Below are 19,898 nucleotides of genomic sequence, written 5' to 3'. Positions count from 1 at the left end.
ACACAAATACACACACAGGCAGAAAACTGTTTAATAAAATTTGACTACAGCTAGATTTATCAATTAAATACAAATAAATCAAGCATCATTCATTGGTTCTTCTGTACATATAGACAAGTCAAAAATTTGCTCAGTAAGGAAAAAATCTATTGCAAACCACGTGTGCAACTCCGATATGAAGGAGCAAACTCGTACACGGAAAACACGTGACTTCGATGGCTGGCTTACAAATGTTATAGAGCTGATCTGTGAGCAGCTTACAGTGCGGTTCATAAAAAGGTTTAACAAAATGAACCAAATAACTAGATTTTTTTTAATTGTTCTGTGAACAAATGCTTTTCTCTGCACTTGAGGATCAACTTTTTAAAATCTAATCAGCCTTTTAAATGTGGAGTCTTCGATTTAATGCTGAAGCATCTTTAGAAGTACTCATGTTCGCAACTTTAGTCGCCAGCCAGAAATTCTGCACAGCACCAGAAATTTCTGTAGGAGGCGGAAAAAAGAAAAAAGAAAAGAACATATTTAAATATAAAATTGAAAGCAGTCCCTGGATGTCAAATCCAAACCATCAAATGTTCAGTGACTGATCTCTTCTGATCTCAGTAATCAGTGATCTTAAGAGGCTTATAGTTTTTGGGTGCCACTTAAAAACCACCTTGAATAAAACCCTCTTAAAGAAAAGCACCAAGTTTGGTACAACCAGGTCAATCCAAAGGCCTTTTTGTGAAATACATGGAGATTTTCTTCATGGCTGGAGGGGTGCACACATTCTGGAAAACAGAAATGAAAAAAAAACAAAGGATCATCTTAAAAGCTAAAACAACATGCATGGATGCCACATTTAATTAAAATATAATCACCCAGACATATCAGTGCCAATGCCTACAGTATGTAAGGACTGTCAAACTCATTTTACATCGTGTGCTACATATAGCCCACTTTGATAACTAAATATTTCATCCCTGTCTTTAAGACTAAGAAAAATGACCATTGCGTTGCAGTTTTTCTATGGAATAAACATATATTAAGAAAAAAAAACAAAAACAAAAAAAACAGGTGTTCAATTGTTTTTCTATTACTTAACTACTTTTAGGTTGAGTAATAGTAATAGTTGATTTAGTATGAATTGCTACGGGGGAGCTCTTTATCAATAGGAAAAGCTTTAAAACCTCTAAAAATACAGATAAGAGTTTAAAATCCATGCACTCATTCACTTTTTAAAGCCTTTCGGTGTCGCCAGACAGGACTCTGTGCTGGGACGATTTCTGTCCCCGGACCTTATTTTTGACACCCCTGCTGTATGTGCCAATATGGGTTCCTTTTCCTTAAAGAATATTTTGCTGAAAATCTCCTTGAATCATTTAAGGAATGGCATCATATCTGCTTTGACTCCACCATCTACAGCAGCTGTAGCAGGAGGAGCTGACGGGCACCTGCGGTTTAAAATCTCCACCTCATCGGCTGCCAATTGTGTTTCAGTATAACTGAACTACATATAACACCACCCTTGCATCACAGCACCAAACTTGAGGATAATTTCAGATGAGAATGTTAATCCACTCCCAAACCTGTGAGTTTTATACTTACTGGTGATGCTGGTGTCTTGCTTTCTTGTTTCTTAGCAGCACTGGGACTTCTGGGGTCTTTGGGACTTCTAGGGCTTCTTTGACCTTTCCTCAGCTTCTGGCTCATCACTGACAGCCAGTTCACTCCTCTGGGAGAGCAGTTCTCCTTGTCGGTCTGTCTGGATGAAGCCGCATTGTTGTCCTCTGTGTGGCAGCCTGTTTGTGCTGGGCTCTCCTGAGCTGGGCAGCAAACACCAGAGAGGGTCCGGCTCCTCTTGGCTGCAGGAGAGAGTTCAGTAACGCGGTCGCACTGCTCAGTGCCCTCACAGTTCGAAGACAAGCCGTCACCGGTTTCCAGCCTGCGTTTGGCCCGTCGTTCTGTGGGGGGGGTGCTGCTTACAGAGCTCTGGGGAGACTGGCTCAGCACCCGATGGGCCGGAGAGCCAGCCTGTTCGGAAGTTCTGCTGCTTGGGGACAACCACTGTTTGATAGTGGGCGGAGTTCTGTGGCGAACAGCTGCAGTTTTAGAGTCCTGTGAGTGGTTGGGTGTAGTGGTGCTGGAAGAAAGGGGCAGGGCGGCTCCACTGGGAGCACAGGCTGCAGGCTGAGGTGAGGCTATGCCACCAAGGCTCACTCTCCTCTGGGGCTTGGCAGGGGTTGTCTCAGCTGGAATGGAAGGCCCTTAACAGCAGAATAAAGTAGTGTGAGTCCAGATGTGATCATGTTTTGTATTTAACTGCAGGACAGCAGTGATTTATGATGAAGCACAAATTCACATGCACATACTGTAAGTGAAACCTCTACGCTTTTATGACTATATGGTAGTTATTCACAAGAATACATTGTAGGTGAAGCACTTACTTGGGAGAATCTTAGGACGTGCATGGCCTACTAGGTTAGCCTCTCCTAATGAGGACTGCACTTCATCATTTTCTCGGTGAAGTCGCCAGATGCGCACGGTGTGGTCATCGGAACAGGAAGCAATCTGCCAACAGAGCAGAGGGCTTTATACAGAAGCTCATTAAATCGAATAAAGTCAGAGCGCCCCGCATCTTCCAGCAAAGTGCAGCTGGTTCAGGTGCTTCTCGGCTCATTAAAACTCCTCCAATTCACAGCAGTGTTCATACTTGTATAACCACTCACGTCTTACCTTAGTGAAATCTGTCGGACACCATGCAACAGACGTCACTTCCTCACTATGACCTTGAAGCGTCATGGGAGGAAGTTCAGGATTGGAGATCTGAAATGTAACAAAAAAATGTTCAAAAACCTTAAATTTGCAGTTCCTCAACACCAGAAAACCCCCAGAGTGAAAATAAAGCAATTTTTATTACGTCAGGTAAAATATAACCGAGAACGCACCTTCCAAATGTACGTGTGGTTGTCACTCGAACCGCTGGCCAAAAACTGGTCATCTGGGCTAACGCTGGACTTTACATAAAACGAGGAGTTCTGGTGACCGCTGAAAACTGCCACTGTGGATGAAACATAATTCTTAAAAATGACAAAATATTCACAAAGATCAGAGAACAAACAAGTCTAAGGACAATCAAATAAAAGGATAAAATGTACAGTACTGTGTATATAACAATAAAAAGAGAAATGCTGAACTTTCCTCTAGTTTCTGTACATTTAGTAACACTTTCCTCTTTCGTTTCCATTAAAAAACTGTCATGATGCATTTTGAAATGGTTTCCTGTATTGCAACCTGTCAAACAGCACCTAACCCACTGCTATTCAGAACTTCAGATCAGACTTTAACACGTAACAGTAGAAAACAAAGCATCTATGGCTTTTATTTGCATCAAGAGGCTTCTGCTGCTGGATGCTTTGCTCCCATAACAAAGCGCATTAGCGCCATCTAGTGATGAATGGGTGACTGGAAAAAAAGACCTATTCTACTCTAGTGCACATACACGCACTGTTGAGCCAGAGCGAGGAGCTTCTTTACCTGGTGTCGTTTTTATTCCGCAGACACTGAACATATAGATGCTGTCGTCTGTGCAGTTACACATCACGTTGGCTCTCGCGGAGTCCAGAGCGAGTCCGGAATATCCTGCAGCACGTCAAAAAGACAGCTGGGTTATTTGTGTGTTATTTGCACATTTCAGGTAAAGGTGATGCTTGGCATGTTAGGGAACTAACCCAGCCGCGTCCGAGTGCAAGAACCTGGATACGGAAATGTCTGCAGGGGTACAGGATCATGACGGTGTGCAGTGTAGTTCTTCCTCAAATCCCACATCTTGATTACTCTGATAAAGGGAATTGAAGGAGACAGAAAATGATCGAGAATGTCTGGTAACGGCTCTTATAAATGTGAAAAAGGTGACAAGAAGCCTTTCTTTTCTTACCCGTCAACAGCTCCCGAAGAGATGAGGGTGTGCTGATCCCTGAACAAAACCACTGTAACGCTCTGCTGGGAGTCCTGCAAATAAGATGGAGTAGCTAAAGATTAGATTTCCATTTGCAGCATCGCTCTTTTCATTCCATTAAACGGCTGATTGTCGAGAAAACTCACCACGCTCGGAGCCATGCCGCGCATGCCGCCCCGTCTCTTCTTCGTTTTAGAGGGAGGGTTGGTCTCTGCTTTGTTGTGAGCTCCGCTGATCTGGTTCACCTGTCTGTAGAAACCATCTGAGGGAAAGACATAAGTTTGATTATTGTCGTGGCATTTTTCATAAATTCAACTAAAGAAACAGGAAAAAATAAGTGTTTTTGCAACAGGCTGCTAGTAACAAAGTGGCTAAAGATATGATTTAAAATTTATTGCTAAATTGTCTATTACTGTTCCGATCAATACCTTTTTTGCTGCACCTCATGTCCCAGATCATAATATTTCCATCTCTGGCTCCAGTAGAAAACACAGCTGCGTGACAAAAGAAAATGTATTAATCACATGATACAACAATATATCATCAATGCACAGCCAACACAGTGTTAGCTCAGTAAAAGGTATACCTTTCTCCTCTGGTGAGAATGCAACAGACTTAAGACTGCAGAGGTGGCCCTTGAAGCTGCCTAACAACTCTCCAGACTTCACATCCCAGAGCCTGGCCATCTGGTCACCCGCAGCAGTTACCTGAAGAGATCACAGATGACCAAAGAATAATAAGAAAAGGCTTCAGAGTTTTTAATGGGTTCCAACAAAATAAAGAACAACAAAAAACCCCAAAAATTAGTAATCCCAGGTAAGGCAGATGCAATTACATGAGTCATGCATTTGAGGGTGACGCAAAAACATCTGACTTTCTGCAATTCTCTGACTAAACAGAATGAATTTGCACTTACTAACTGAGGCTCCCCTGGCATCCAGGCGATATCAAAGACAGCATTCTCATGAGCCAGCCATGCTGCAAGGTTAACACACTTTTAGCCACCAACATTTCAAAATACGTGGCATGACAATTATGAACACAAGTCACAAGAATACCTTTAAGAAGTGGATATTCACGGCTCTCTGTGTTGTAGAGCCTAACAATGCCTTCTTCATTAGCTGCTGCGAGGATGTTCTGCAGGTCCCTGGCTGAAAACAAACAGGAGAAAAGAGACACTGCAGTTAGACAGATTAATGACAACAGGGCCTTGCTCTCTCTGCACTTACAACGATAAGCACAAATGAATTACCAGAGGAGAAAGCTAATCCAAACGGTGGCACAGAGTCGCCAAGGTTCCCATAGGAGATATGTTCATCATGTCGGACGCATCGGTAGCCTTCAAGCAGGGAACTCAGAGGGTACCTGGACCGGGGATCTGCAGGGAGAGCTGAAGAGAATGATGCATGGTCAGAGGAAGGACATCAATGAGACACAGCAGTAAAACTAACAGAAAAAGCATTGCAGATTTAAGAGGACAATCATCAGACCACTTTGAGCTGATATGAAGGCAACTGTAACTCAAATAATCACTTGTTACAATTAAGATATGCAGAAGAGCATCTCTGAGATGCAACACATTGAACCTTGGAGTCATTGCAGCAGAAGACCACACCAGCTGCCGCTCCTGTAGGTCAAGAACAGGATCCTGGGGCTGCTATTCACACGGGATCATTTGTACTTGTGAACCGATCACGTCACGAAAGTCCAAACTAACGGTCCAGAGATTTGACTCATTGTCATTTTTAAAGCCTTCTTAGTAACAAACAAATCACCCCTGGCCTGCTATACTATACCAAAATAAGTAATAGACACCATGAAAAATAAAATAAATGAATAAACAAATAGAAGATTTGCTGGGTTTCATTATAAATGAATCAACGGGCAATTCCTATTTTATTTAACAGGAAAAAAAATAGTATGTATTCTTTGAATTACCAGAAGATTTTGAGTTTTTTTTTTTTCTTTTGGGACCATTTACTATAATAACCTGTATGGGTAATGAATTTAGACTGGTAACAGTGAGGCTCTTATTTTATAAATAACTCTTTAATATTTTCACAATATACTCAAACATCTTCCCACTTTCCATTAGTCTGGTAGTCTGTAGTAGCCTGGCCTACTTCAGATTGTTCTATACGTTACCCTTTACTACGTGACACCCTTCTCTAATGGCTGTAATGGCTGCTTTCAGCAGGATAACACCGTGTCACAGAGCTCACTTCCTCTCAGATTGGTTTCTTTAACATGACGATGAGCACACTTTACTCAAATGGCCTCCACAGACGCCAGATCTCAAGCCATTGGGATGTGGTAAAACAGGACATTGCATCGTTGATGTACAGTCGACAAATATGCAGAAACTGTGTGATGCCATCGCGTCAATATGAATCAAAATATCTGAGGGACGCTTTAACCAACTTGTTGAATCTACGCCTGGAAGACAAAAGAGGGTCCAACTCGCCAGGTGTACCTATTAAAGTGACCTACGAGCATAGATCCGCACGCTTGTCTTCTCACTTGCTCTTGAGTTGTATAAACCAAAGCCAATCAAAATATGAGAAACTGTCCTAATATGTACTACGGTTATAAGGCATGACATATTGTTGGTGTGCCACCAGTTGGAGTCTGAACAGCCCGACAAAGACATTCACGAAGAAAGTAGAATTAAACGTTAAAGTCCACACTGAAGGCAAAAGAAAAGCAAGTGCAAATGATACTCTAGGAGCCCTCCTGGCAGCATGACTCCTCGAAACATAAAGCAGAGATGTTAGACTGCATTATCTTCCATGTTAGACTAGCTAAAGCCCAGCCATGGCCGTGCAAATAACCCATCCCTGTCTCACCATTCTGCCTCCGTCTGCCCACTCCTCTGTCCACCACTGAGCGGAAAAGCATCCCTGCACTGCAGCACAACTCGATCCAAAGGCTTTTGTATAAAAACGTAACGTTTTCCTCGATGTCAAGCTTCTGCCGGTCCGCTTTCTGTGCCGAAGCTGGGGTACTATTTCCCGCGAAGAGATCGTCCGAGGAGAAGGACTGAATTCCCCGCTAAACTTGCGTTACGCGCAACCATTGGTGGAAACGACGACTTCCTGGGCAGGAGCGCTTCTGCTTCCGCTTTCTTTGTAAACTTTCCCACCATAACTGGAGAAGGAGACGCCCCTTCAGCATAAATAAATATTTTTTAAACGATTAAACTAATAACTAGTCCCTCTTTGCATAGCACGTTTATCCTGTTAGACAGTTGTTAGTTTAGTAAATACACTTTGGTGTATACAACCACTGCCAAACTGCATGTAGATGGTTCATTTAGTGGTGCAAGTATAATTGGAAGTTGTGTGACAACACACAATTTCAGGTTGTGCGCAGTGTTGAACTAGAAATTGAATATCTGTGACTGCAACAAAAGTTATGAAAATCACACGTAAAATGTTTTTTTCAACAGAAGCACTAAAGTAACAAAGGTTTAAAAGTCACCATGACTTTGATGTCTCCAATGTAATTGTTGTTATTTAGAGTATTATGGTGTTACCGATTCATCCATAATCTATCATTTGACGCTAAGGAGATACTAGAATAATATACTAATACATATTTCACTTAGATATTTAACTTAAATATATATTTTTAAATACAACAGTCCCTAAAACAGCTTGTTAGCTTGCGACCATGACAACTGGCGTTTTATTATGAAAGTCAATCTCCAGACCGGATGTTCTGTCTCTGTATCCTCAGTGTTTTCCTGAATGCCGCCTGAACAGTGAAATGCTAACATCTCATGGGTGTATCTTCTTTTAAGGAGTAAAAACTGCACAGTAATGTCGCTCTCCACCGCACGCTCATTCCTGTCAGAGGCTTGTTATGGCGAACAGGAGCTCGACGCTAACTCCGCTCTCATGGAGCTGGACAAAGGTGTGTTAGCTCGCTGGCTAAAGACTTAGCAAATGGTTCATTGATTGTGTTCTGATCCGGTGTGTCGTTTTTCGTCATGTGTTAAGTGTTAGGGACTATATGGAAACTTCCTGCTTTGTTGTGACTGGAGAAATTCCTTTATTTTCAGGGTTGCGGTCGGGGAAGCTCGGTGAGCAGTGTGAGGCTGTGGTTTTGTTCCCCAAACTCTTCCAGAAGTACCCCTTTCCCATCCTCATCAACTCTGCATTTTTAAAACTAGCAGACATCTTCAGGCTCGGGTATGATTGCTTTATAGTGGTGTGCGGATCGATACTGAAATATCGATTCTTCCGATACCAGCAATTTATGTTCTAGAATCGATTCTCATATTATAATATCGATATTTTAGAACTCTGGGGTAAATTTGTAGATTTCCATTAAAATGAACGCAGTGGAAAGAAACTATACAATTCGGATCGTCTAATTTGGAAGGAACTACTTCCTCTTACGCCTTTCATAGTCATATGCGGAATACGGCTGTATAAATGTGTCGCAGCCCCTGGCGTGCACACTCACAACAATGGCTGCGCGCAAACAGAGTCCTGTGTGGACACGTTGTTGTGGCAACACCACTGACCTCGTCAAACACCTCTGAGTAAATCACATCACAGAATATGATAAGCTTATGTTGAGGCGAACTGAAGAGGAGGACAGGGACAGGTGCTGCTAGGGCGAGACAGACGTCTCTCTTGGTATCGGATCGGAAAGGAAATCAGTGGTATCGCACATCACTATTGCTTTAGATGATCATTTATTTATGTATTTATTTGTTAAAGGCTACTTTACTGACAGTTGTTTCCCACTTTCTTTATAGCTGAATCTAATATAGGCATCCGAATGCATTTCAGAGTGTAGAGAAAATTTTAATAACATCTCCTAGTAATTCAGCGTACAATTTAACCACAAGCCTAAGCCGTCATGCAGTTCACATAATCACTCTCAAGCTAATGCAAAAATAAAATAAACTCTGAAACACCAAAAAATAACAGATAATAGATTTTATTCTTATATTTAATGTCTAATTGCGTGTCTTTGATGTCTCTAATGAACTTGATGTTTATCAATCTTTAAAAGTACAAGATACTTTAAACTAAGCATACCCAGTAAACTGATCATTGAGGGCAGGCGTGTTAATGTGTAATTGTGTTGTATGAAAAGTATGAATAGATGTAAGTACAGAGGAAAAAATGTTGGTGTGAGGAAGGTTTTAAAAATAAACAAACTATAATTATTCTTCATGAAAAAAATGAAATAAAAAAAAGTTGTATGAAAAGAGAGAGAGAAGGTTCCAAATAAGAGGATTTGGGGGGGGGGAAGTGAATTTATTTCACTTTAAGAAAGAATAAGAAACAAACTATTCTTACTTAAGTGGATTTTTCAAACTTTAATTTTATTCAAAAGTGCCTAAATAAATAAAGGTGTGCATCTTATGCACTTTTTAATAGAATGTTGTTGAAGTTGGTGAGATCTATTTAGAAGATGCGAGAAGTTAAAGATGAGCTTTACTGTGCCACAAACATCTTTATTAATAGAAGCTTATTTCTCTTTTCCAGTAACAACTTTCTACGTCTCTGTGTACTCAAAGTGACTCAACAGAGTGAGAAACATTTGGAGAAGATTCTCAATGTGGATGAGTTTGTGAAACGGGTGTTTTCAGTCATCCACAGTAATGACCCTGTGGCCAGAGCCATCACTCTGAGGTAATAATGTGAAATCATGAATAGACACGAGTGGCGCATCTGACCCTAGCACACTCTTCTGTCAACCCTCTGCATGTCCTCCTTCACTACATCTACAAACCTCCTTTGTGGCCTTCTTGCCTGGCTTTGGCATCCTTTGCAGTATATCCAGTGTCCTTCCTCTGCACATGTCCAAAACATCTCAGCCTTGCCTCTCTAACTTTTACTCCAATATGCTCAACCTGAGGTGTCCCTCCTTTCTTATCCTGTGCATTCTCTGTGAGAATTGTAACATCTTCATCAAATTACCCCAATACACTTGGGTTTTAAGGGGTATTTATTATTTTCTTCTTTTTTTGGGGTTGTATGGAAGCCCCAAACGCAATTTCATTGTTCTTGACAATGACAATAAATAAATACTAAATACTAATACTACTAGTCTCCATCCACTCCACCCTGCCTGCACTTTCTTCTTCACCTTTGTTGTGCACAGTCTTTTTCAGTCATCTCAGATTTTTCAAAAGAAAATTCCTGCTGTCTTATGTGTTCAGGATGCTTGGTAGTTTGGCCTCCATCATCCCAGAGAGGAAGAATGCCCACCACAGTATTCGCCAAAGCCTGGACTCTCACGACAATGTGGAAGTCGAGGCAGCCATCTTTGCTGCCGCAAGCTTCTCTGCACAGTCAAAGTAAGGAAACGATGACTAAAAGTGAACTCTGATGTATGGGATGATGTTTTAGATGATCTAATTGTGGTGTGGCTTTTGAATTAATTAATTCTTTTTCATTTTCAGAGACTTTGCAGCTGGTATTTGCAACAAAGTTAGTGAGATGATTCAAGGTAAGATGTTTATTCTGTATTTAAAATGTCTCAGATCACGTGAAGATAAACGAGAGCTGTCGTGGTTCAAAGCTTCATTATTACTGATGTCTTTTGTTTTTAGTTTTCTCACTAAACTGAGTGCAGCTATTCTTTTTTTTTTCATGCTGAAATCACAGAGAAAAAGAAACACAAAAGACTGCAAATACACATTTTGCTGAACCCAAATATAACCCAGCAGATAACATCTGCATCTTTTACATAACGTTTGCATTGATCTTTTCTTCCGCCTCAGGTTTAGACACTCCTGTGGAACTGAAACTGAAGTTGATCCCCATGCTGCAGCACATGCATCATGACGCCAGCCTGGCATCCAGCAGCAGAGAGCTTTTACAGCATCTGGTGAACTCTTATCCTTCCACCCCCATGGTCATCGTCTCCCTGCATACTTTCACCCAGCTGGCCGCCTCTTCCCTCATAGATATCCCCAAGCAGGTAGACCCAATTTGCTCGCACACAGCAATGCCTCCTTTCTTTCGGTTTGTTGTGGTGAACCTCTGATTTGGTTCCTAATCTGTTTGCAGCTGCAGCTCCTCCTTCAGTACCTAAAAGATGATCCGAGAAAAGCTGTGAAGAGACTTGCAGTTAACGATTTAAAGCTCCTGGCTAAAAAGGCTCCTCACCTGTGGATAAGAGAAAACACTCAGGTAGAGCCCCAGATGGCAACAGTTGCACTGTAGGGTTGTTGTGATGTTTAAAATCTGTCTGCAATCTAACAGCTTTTACCTTTGCAGGTGCTGTGCGAGTGTGCTTTGACTATCCCCTACAACAGTTTGAAGCTGGGGATGTTGGCCGTTCTCTCCACCCTCTCTGGAACTATTGCAATCAAACAGTATTTTAGTAATGTGGGAGGTAATGTTTACGCTTAAATCGCTGCATTTAGGAAACAAAGAATGCCACTCTGAACTGATCTGCATTCTCTAAAACTTTCTTCTCAGGTGGCTCTTTGGTTCCACCCCGGCTCACTGACCTGGTTAAGTTGGCACAGGAATGCTGTTACCACAGCAACCTGGCAGTAGCAGCTCACGGGGTCATAGTGCTCACCAACATTGCCATTTCCTGTCCAGAGAAAGGTTAGTTAGACTGGGCAATAACCTATTTGGGGGATGCTTTTAATTCTTAATCAGTGTGGTAATATTTGTTGTTGTGTGCATCTCCCCCTCCTCAGATATAGTACAGCTGGAGCAGGACACAGTTTTGGGAGTGGAGTCCCTTCTGATGCTGTGCAGTCAGGACAACAGCCCCAGTGCACAAGCCACACTGAAAGTAAGACATTAGACCCCTGAGGAGGCAGAGTTTACATTATAAAACATCTGAAAAAGTACCACAATGTATTTTAATTTAAATTTGGAAAACTGGTTTGGTTTGGCTGGACTTTTAAGAGTTACAGGTTCATTGTTACTCCTGCCCTGCTCACTGGACCAATTGAAGTTTCTCATGCGTACATGGTTCAGGGATTTGTCTGACAGAAATGTGTAACGGCAGCTGGTTGACGGTGGTTCCTGGAGGTTTCTGGTTCTCACTGGATGAAATTAGTTGCGAAGGATCTGCCACAACAAAAATCTCCCAGTGATTGCCTGCGTTGAGCGCACGTTGCCTGTAGTTCTTCATGTTTGCCTGAAAAATACTCGTTAACTATTAGAATAAAGAAATGTTTTTCTTTAATACCAGCTGCACAAACTTTGCAAATGAGGTGAGAATTATTTTGGGAGCGTTTCTCCATGCCTCTCCTTACATTCAACTCATCAGCCAACCCTTACCTACATTTTGCTGTAGTAACACCCATCTCTGCATTTTCTTGTTTTCAACTTTAGACAGCTCTCACCTCATTGGTTAAGCTGCTGAAAAGTCGACCCCATCTCAGCCAGTCTGCAGTGGAATTCCTGCTCGGCCAGCTCCACTTGTCCTGCGACTCCTCTCGTGTTCTCATGTGTCACGCTCTGGCGGCCATCGCCACCCACCTGCCTGTGCTGGGGGACGGTATGCTGGGGGATCTGGTTGATCTCTACCGGGTGGCCAGTCACTCGTCCACCGATAAGCAGCAGGAGCTTCTGGTGAGAGATGTGCAAGGATTCACGCATCAGCTGATGTATAGAGACTAAATGATACATGATGCAGTTTTATTTAGCCTTCATGTTTTAATAGAAGGTAGAGGAACCTCACAGGAGCATCCTGTTAATATTTACCTCCTTGTTTTACTGCCTTTACATATCGCCGATCTCTAGAGTTTCACACTCATCGCCCCCTACTGTCACTGCTGCAGGTTTCCTTGGCAACAGTGATTTTTGTTGCAAGCCAGTCGTCTCTGTCAGCCGAAGTGAAGACTGTCATCAAACAGCAGCTGGAGAACGTTGCTAACGGCTGGACGGTGTATCGCATTGCACGGCAAGCCTCGCGTATGGTGAGATCTTTGGATCAAAACGGTGTTGCAAACAGCCACGAAGTGCCTCGGGTCTCCGGCAAGATGATTATTTTCTTATCGTTCACCTGCAGGGATGCCACGAGTTCTCCAGCGAGCTGTACCAGTGTGTGCGGACTCGTGTGGCCTCGGAGCACTTCTACTTCTGGCTGAGCAGCCTGAAGGAGTTCTCCCAGGCTGAGCAGTGCCTGAGTCACGTGGAAGACGGGGACTACAGCGGAGCCATGAGCGCCATCGCAGAGGCCTTGCGCTCCTACCAAAAGGGCATCGCCTCCCTCACAGTCAGTTAACTGCCAGGCATCTGCTTGTCAAAAAGCATTAATACTGTTTATCTATCACCAGTGACAGGATGCTGAGAGCTGCTGATAGCCAGTGTGGAGAGGGGTGCCATTAGAGCTGATTTCAAAGCAACTCTAACTGCTAATGACGTGACTCACCTAGAATCTCGTTAGATCAACTCAAGCCGCGCCACTATTTAACTGCTGTGTCCTTATTTATCTGATTAATCCCTCCCTGCAGGCTGCCAGCACTCCTCTGAGCCCGCTCACATTCCAGTGCGAGTTCATTAAGCTCCGGATCGACACCCTGCAAGCGTTGTCGCAGCTCATTTGTACCTGCAACAGTCTGAAAACCAGCCCTCCTCCCGCCATCGCAACCACCATCGCCCTCACTTCAGGAAATGAGCTGCAACGCTGTGGCCGCATCTCAATGCAGGTGACATGCTGAACTTTGGCCTCCCTTTTATTTATGTACTTATTTTGAATTTGTGGTTACAGCATGTCAAAGGTCACTATTTAGGCTTTCTGTTAATGCACCAGCAAACTGGAGCAGATTGTTCATCATGCTGAAGAGGTATTTGCTTTTAATTAGGAGGTAAATTTGATTTAAGGTCAGTGTTCAATATAGTTTTCCCTTTTGGGCCTCCGGGTCAGTAGCTCAGTTTTACTTGGATCTTTTCACTGGACGACAAAAAGCCAGTATAATTATTTTATTTGCCTAGCTTTATCTAGAGGAATAAAAGCATAGTTGTGAAGCTGCGATGCGTTTCTCTTCTCTCCAGATGAAGGTGTGCATGGATGAGTTCAGAAGTCTTGCTGCTCGCTATGCTGACTTACACCAGTCGTCGTTTGATGCAGATTATGCAACCCTTCGCAATGTGGAGTTGTATCCTTAAACGCACATCATCATACTTTTATACTTTCCTTCTTCTCTCTTTTTTTTTCTTTTTTAAATATCATCTCATAACTTATGTCCTTAAGTTTTCTTTAACTGTTTGCCCAGACAACAGCAGAGCTGCTTGCTCGTCTCCCACGTGATTGAAGCTTTGATACTGGACCCACAGGCTGCCAGGTGAGGGCTGCTCTGAGTGTCAACAAATAATTTGATTTGAATGGATCTAGTTTAGATTGTGTTGAGTTTTTCTGTACCGGAGTTACTATAGTTTTGTGTTTTCTTTACTTTTAGTTTCCAGATTTCTTGTTTGAGTTTAGTTTTGTTTCAGCCGTAAAAGGCATTATTGTCACCCTGCTGGCCAGCCGGGCAATGTGGATATCCAAGTTTGTGAATGCGATAACTCCAGAACGAGGCAACATAGGAGTCTCAAATTGATACCATAGGCATATCTAGAAAAATCTCGGACAAGTTTGAATCTCAGCGATCAGGTTTTCTGAAAATCTTGTAAATACAGTCATTCGAGAAGGAAGTTGCCTCAGATTTTCAAAACGATACCACAGGTGTATCTTCTAGAATAGTCCAGATCTTCTGTTGTTTGAATATGTTTAGTTTCAGTCCAGTTTTTGACTTTCAGTGGTAGTTTTAGTGTTTTTAGCTATTGTTGCATGGAGGACGTGTGTCAAAGACTAGGTTTATGAAAATCTGCACATATATTACAATGAAAACACCACCACATTAAAGCAGTAGACTCACAGACTGGTAGACCTTCAGAATATCAGATAACATGTCCATCAGTGCCTCATCAGGCAATTTGTCATCGAATTTTTTTTACCAAACTAACACATGTAAAACTAAGGATTTTTCCTCTATATTTTGGTTTTATTTTATTAGCTTTCAGCATCACATGTAGAGGTAGCCCTTTATAAGCTGCCCACAGATGTATGACAGTGTAATAAAAGTAAATGCACCTTATTTTATTTGACAAAAGCTCCTCCACTGGACCGTGTACTCGACTGATCTGTAGAGAAAGCGCTTTGCAGCAACAGGTCCCTTCTGTGAATTCCCCCGACATGTCTTCCATCTGTTTCTGTAATGTAGTTTTCAGGAGTACGGCACTGTGGGGTCTGTCCAGACGGAGAGCGAATATGAGCGACGGATGATGTCGGTCTTTAACCACGTGCTGGAGGAAGCGGAGAGCCTCACCAAGAAACACCCTCCTGTCTCACATCTGGTAAGATTAACACTCGGTACTTCATCATCGATGGTCTGGTACTAATGCCACAGACAAAGGAGTTAAAAATCCCAAATTGTGTGGATGAAATTATGTTTCTTTAGTCAGTCCGTGACTGTTATTTGTTAATGTTTTTTAACAAAATCTAAAGAAACATCTTGTTTGCAGTTTTGTAATATTTCACACAGTTTGTGCAGAAACTCGTGCATGGCTTCATTCCAGGTACTTCCTCCCACAGACAAACACATGCTTGATAGGTTAACTGGTGATTCTAAATTGGCCGTAGGTGTGAATGGTTGTCCATCTCTCAGTGTTAGCCCTGTGAAAGACTGGAGAGTGTCACAGGGCGGTCTCCATAACTCCGAGTTGGATCAGTGGGAGGTGATGGATGGATGAATATGTAGAAACACTGAAAACATTACAATAATTAGAAATATAACCCCAAATATTAGAAGGGTTCTCAGGGGCTGACAACAAATGGTCTGGATATACTGTAGCTCTGACAAAGAGTCTGTGTTACCTTATTTAACCCTAGGACTTTAGTGTTCTTTTTGAACATCTCATAAACAAACACAGAAAGACAAACAACCAAAATCTATAATGTTAAAAGCAAAAAAAGCAAATTTTGCGGGGCTGCAAACTACCTCACATAACTTTCCGTGAACCTGTCGCACCGATAGATGAAGTCCGGTTAAAAAAATAAAATAAAAAATTGGAGAACTTTCATATTACAGTAGAGCGAGGGTCATAAAGGACCCCACTCAGTTGCTTTAAGGTTGGGGGAAAAAAATGGAAATGACAAAAATGAAGTGGGAGCAAATGATGAAAATGTGTTGCTTGTTTTTTCAGCACACCAGCTGTCTCTGTGATGCTGTCATAGCTTTGCTGAAGGTGCCGCTGTCTTTCCAGAGATATTTCTTCCAAAAGCTGCAGTCCACCAGCATCAAGGTAACTGTTTTTCGTTGGTTTAAAGAGAAAAGCACAATAATGATATGCATATTCTAAGGCACAGTCACCACAGGCTGTCTTCCCCCAAGCTAGCTGCTTATTGGACTTGGATAATAAGATTGATATCGCTTAGGAGTAGATATGTAGCTAATACAGGGAGACGGCAGGCTCAGCTCAGGACAAAGACTGGAGACGAGGCAAAATCTGCCTGCCAGCACTTCTAAAGCGCACTAATTCACATATTATGTAAAATCACCTCTCTGTGTTTTTATGGGGATTATGTGCTGGACTGTTTCTTGGCTGGGCTTCTTGGAAAGCAGTGCGTCAAGCCAAGAAATAGTCCAGGAAATAGCCCGCTGTAAGAGGAACGCATGAGACGTTTCCACAGTGTCACTTTAGTATTTTAACGTGTACATCTGTTTTGGCCGATAAGGTGGGTGTTCATCAGAGGAAGGAAGACATTCTTCCTTTGGTACTCTGAAGGTTTATGTGTGTTGTGTTTTTTCCAGCTCGCCCTTTCACCATCCCCGCGAACACCGAGCGAGCCAATCCCAGTGCAGAACACTCAGCAGCTGACCTTGAAGGTGGAGGGTGTGGTGCAGCACGGCTCAACTCCGGGACTCTTCAGAAAGATCCAGTCAGTCTGTCTTAATGTTACCTCAGTTCTTCAGAGCAAGACGGGACCTGACTACAAGGTGTGTGGCCTCAGTCAAAGTTTTTTTATGTACTTAGTTTGTATTGACACTTAAACAACTTAGACGTCACAAATCTTATTTTCATTGCCACTTTTACAATTGTTGCGACAGAGTACAATGCTAAACACAGATTTGTAAACTCTCTCTTTGTTGTTTAAATATCATAAAAATAGGTCTCCATGTCCTCATAAAGAGCATGTTATTGGTTCTAAAAGACGAATTTCCCAGTCACTATCCAGCCACATATATGTTGCAGGATATAGTTTCCACTATTGTCAATAGTAATAATTACAGATGACTGCAAATGAGTCCCAGTTTAACACAGTCAAGTGGATTTTTGATTTTGTATTTTTAAGTTACACCAGAAACTGAGATTCATCAGAGCAGGCAACTTTTCCCAGGCTTCTAGAGATTGATTTTGATGAGCCCGTGTGATTTGTACAGTGGGGCAAAAAAAGTATTTAGTCAGCCACCGATTGTGCAAGTTCCCCCACCTAAAATGATGACAGAGGTCAGTAATTTGCACCAGAGGTACACTTCAACTGTGAGAGACAGAATGTGAAAAAAAAAATCCATGAATCCACATGGTAGGATTTGTAAAGAATTTATTCGTAAATCAGGGTGGAAAATAAGTATTTGGTCAATAACAAAAATACAACTCAATACTTTGTAACATAACCTTTGTTGGCAATAACAGAGGTCAAACGTTTACTATAGGTCTTTACCAGGTTTGCACACACAGTAGCTGGTATTTTGGCCCATTCCTCCATGCAGATCTTCTCGAGAGCAGTGATGTTTTGGGGCTGTCGCCGAGCAACACAGACTTTCAACTCCCGCCACAGATTTTCTATGGGGTTGAGGTCTGGAGACTGGCTAGGCCACTCCAGGACTTTCAAATGCTTCTTACGGAGCCACTCCTTTGTTGCCCGGGCGGTGTGTTTTGGATCATTGTCATGTTGGAAGACCCAGCCTGGTTTCATCTTCAAAGTTCTCACTGATGGAAGGAGGTTTTGGCTCAAAATCTCACGATACATGGCCCCATTCATTCTGTCCTTAACACGGATCAGTCGTCCTGTCCCCTTGGCAGAAAAACAGCCCCATAGCATGATGTTTCCACCCCCATGCTTCACAGTAGGTATGGTGTTCTTGGGATGCAACTCGGTATTCTTCGTCCTCCAAACACGACGAGTTGAGTTTATACCAAAAAGTTCTACTTTGGTTTCATCTGACCACATGACATTCTCCCAATCCTCTGCTGTATCATCCATGTGCTCTCTGGCAAACTTCAGACGGGCCTGGACATGCACTGGCTTCAGCAGCGGAACACGTCTGGCACTGCGGGATTTGATTCCCTGCCGTTGTAGTGTGTTACTGATGGTGACCTTTGTTACTTTGGTCCCAGCTCTCTGCAGGTCATTCACCAGGTCCCCCCGTGTGGTTCTGGGATCTTTGCTCACCGTTCTCATGATCATTTTGACCCCACGGGATGAGATCTTGCGTGGAGCCCCAGATCGAGGGAGATTATCAGTGGTCTTGTATGTCTTCCATTTTCTGATGATTGCTCCCACAGTTGATTTTTTCACACCAAGCTGCTTGCCTATTGTAGATTCACTCTTCCCAGTCTGGTGCAGGTCTACAATACTTTTCCTGGTGTCCTTCGAAAGCTCTTTGGTCTTGGCCATGGCGGAGTTTGGAGTCTGACTGTTTGAGGCTGTGGACAGGTGTCTTTTATACAGATGATGAGTTCAAACAGGTGCCATTCATACAGGTAACGAGTGGGGGACAGAAAAGCTTCTTACAGAAGACGTTACAGGTCTGTGAGAGCCAGAGATTTTCCATGTTTGAGGTGACCAAATACTTATTTTCCACCCTAATTTATGAATAAATTCTTTACAAATCCTACCATGTGGATTCATGGATTTTTTTTTTTCACATTCTGTCTCTCACAGTTGAAGTGTACCTCTGGTGCAAATTACTGACCTCTGTCATCATTTTAAGTGGGGGAACTTTCACAATCGGTGGCTGACTAAATACTTTTTTGCCCCACTGTAGCTACAGCTTCCTGTTTCTTGTTCTGCAGCTGCAGCCCATTTGCTTCACTGTTGTGCAGTCAGAGATGCTCTTCTGCATGCAAGTCCGACCCCTGACACCTTGCTGCGTATATCCCTGCTCTCTCCTCGCCTCTTTCCTGTCTACTCTGCACTACCCGACTTTCAAATAAAGGCGAAAAGCCCAAAAATACACCTTAACTTTTGATGCTCTGATGCTCAGTTCGAACTCAGAGGTTGTCTTGATGACGTCTGCATGCCTAAATGCATCGAGATGATGCTATCTGGTTGGCTGATTGGATGTTTTCATTACTGAGCAGCAGAACGTGTATCTAACAAAGCAGCTTAATAGACATTAGCGTTGCTGTGAGTAATGAGCTTGTGATTTCTCTGAGGTGCTGTCTAGTTCACTATGTTTAAGAAAGGTCAGAGATCTTCTCAGCTGATCTCTAAAACTGGACAACTCACTACAACATAGTTTAGATGGATTAAATGACACAGATTAGACCAGTTTGACCAGTATAAACGTTTTAAACAGTTTTTTTCCCATTTCAGATTCCACTAGATACTAAAACAAATGAGATCAAGCAGCGTGTGGAGCCCCACAACGACTACTTCAGCACCCAGTTCCTGCTGAATTTCTCCATCCTGGGCACCCACACCGTCACCGTGGAGGCCTCTGTGGTGGATGAGAGCGGCATAGAGTGGAAGACGGGGCCCAAGACGACGGTGTCAGTAAAGTCTCTGGAGGACCCGTACTCCCAGCAACTCCGTCACCAGCTGCAGCAGGGCGGAGCTCAGCCCGCGCCACAGAGGAGCACATACACTCGCTTCTAGTAGCGCTTACAGTTTGACCTTCTGCACTTGACCTTGTAGAAATTAAATATGTACATATTTTTTAATGATTAAAATACCAAATTGATTTAAATAATAA

At 42.6% G+C, this 19,898-nt stretch overlaps 2 protein-coding genes across 2 annotated transcripts; one reads left to right on the top strand and one right to left on the bottom strand.

The window, feature by feature from the left end:
* On the bottom strand, nucleotides 1–6,977 carry LOC146652405 (denticleless protein homolog). The gene is made up of 15 exons (XM_085383060.1): nucleotides 6,784–6,977; nucleotides 5,190–5,327; nucleotides 4,996–5,088; nucleotides 4,854–4,915; nucleotides 4,524–4,644; nucleotides 4,366–4,431; nucleotides 4,084–4,199; nucleotides 3,917–3,990; nucleotides 3,711–3,817; nucleotides 3,517–3,621; nucleotides 2,928–3,040; nucleotides 2,716–2,805; nucleotides 2,427–2,550; nucleotides 1,588–2,246; nucleotides 1–770 (listed from the first exon to the last, which is right to left on the bottom strand). Exons 1-15 carry the CDS (start codon nucleotides 6,833–6,835, stop codon nucleotides 705–707), a joined length of 1,986 nt encoding a protein of 661 aa, XP_085239186.1. The 5' UTR covers nucleotides 6,836–6,977; the 3' UTR covers nucleotides 1–704.
* Nucleotides 6,978–7,648: 671 nt separating this feature from the next.
* On the top strand, nucleotides 7,649–19,898 carry ints7 (integrator complex subunit 7). The gene is made up of 20 exons (XM_085383059.1): nucleotides 7,649–7,852; nucleotides 8,001–8,130; nucleotides 9,445–9,591; nucleotides 10,122–10,259; nucleotides 10,365–10,411; nucleotides 10,686–10,885; nucleotides 10,975–11,097; nucleotides 11,185–11,302; nucleotides 11,389–11,523; nucleotides 11,619–11,716; nucleotides 12,265–12,504; nucleotides 12,714–12,851; nucleotides 12,944–13,150; nucleotides 13,389–13,583; nucleotides 13,930–14,033; nucleotides 14,151–14,219; nucleotides 15,141–15,273; nucleotides 16,123–16,221; nucleotides 16,731–16,916; nucleotides 19,520–19,898. Exons 1-20 carry the CDS (start codon nucleotides 7,759–7,761, stop codon nucleotides 19,799–19,801), a joined length of 2,883 nt encoding a protein of 960 aa, XP_085239185.1. The 5' UTR covers nucleotides 7,649–7,758; the 3' UTR covers nucleotides 19,802–19,898.

This window comes from Rhamphochromis longiceps, linkage group LG15, assembly GCF_057381845.1.
Source record: "Rhamphochromis longiceps isolate RC_006_pf linkage group LG15, R_longiceps_female_GT1.1, whole genome shotgun sequence".
Taxonomy (NCBI): domain Eukaryota; kingdom Metazoa; phylum Chordata; class Actinopteri; order Cichliformes; family Cichlidae; genus Rhamphochromis; species Rhamphochromis longiceps.
This window is presented reverse-complemented; position numbering and strand designations above follow the sequence as displayed.

Coding starts and splice junctions, on each gene's coding strand:
- LOC146652405 (XM_085383060.1), bottom strand. CDS start 6,835: ATGCTTTTCCGCTCAGTGGTGGACAGAGGAGTGGGCAGACGGAGGCAG. Junction 4,432..4,523: donor ATTCTCACCAGAGGAGAAAG/GTATACCTTTTA, acceptor TTTGTCACGCAG/CTGTGTTTTCTACTGGAGCC. Junction 3,041..3,516: donor CGGAATAAAAACGACACCAG/GTAAAGAAGCTC, acceptor TTTCATCCACAG/TGGCAGTTTTCAGCGGTCAC.
- ints7 (XM_085383059.1), top strand. CDS start 7,759: ATGTCGCTCTCCACCGCACGCTCATTCCTGTCAGAGGCTTGTTATGGC. Junction 10,886..10,974: donor TCATAGATATCCCCAAGCAG/GTAGACCCAATT, acceptor ATCTGTTTGCAG/CTGCAGCTCCTCCTTCAGTA. Junction 14,220..15,140: donor CTGGACCCACAGGCTGCCAG/GTGAGGGCTGCT, acceptor TCTGTAATGTAG/TTTTCAGGAGTACGGCACTG.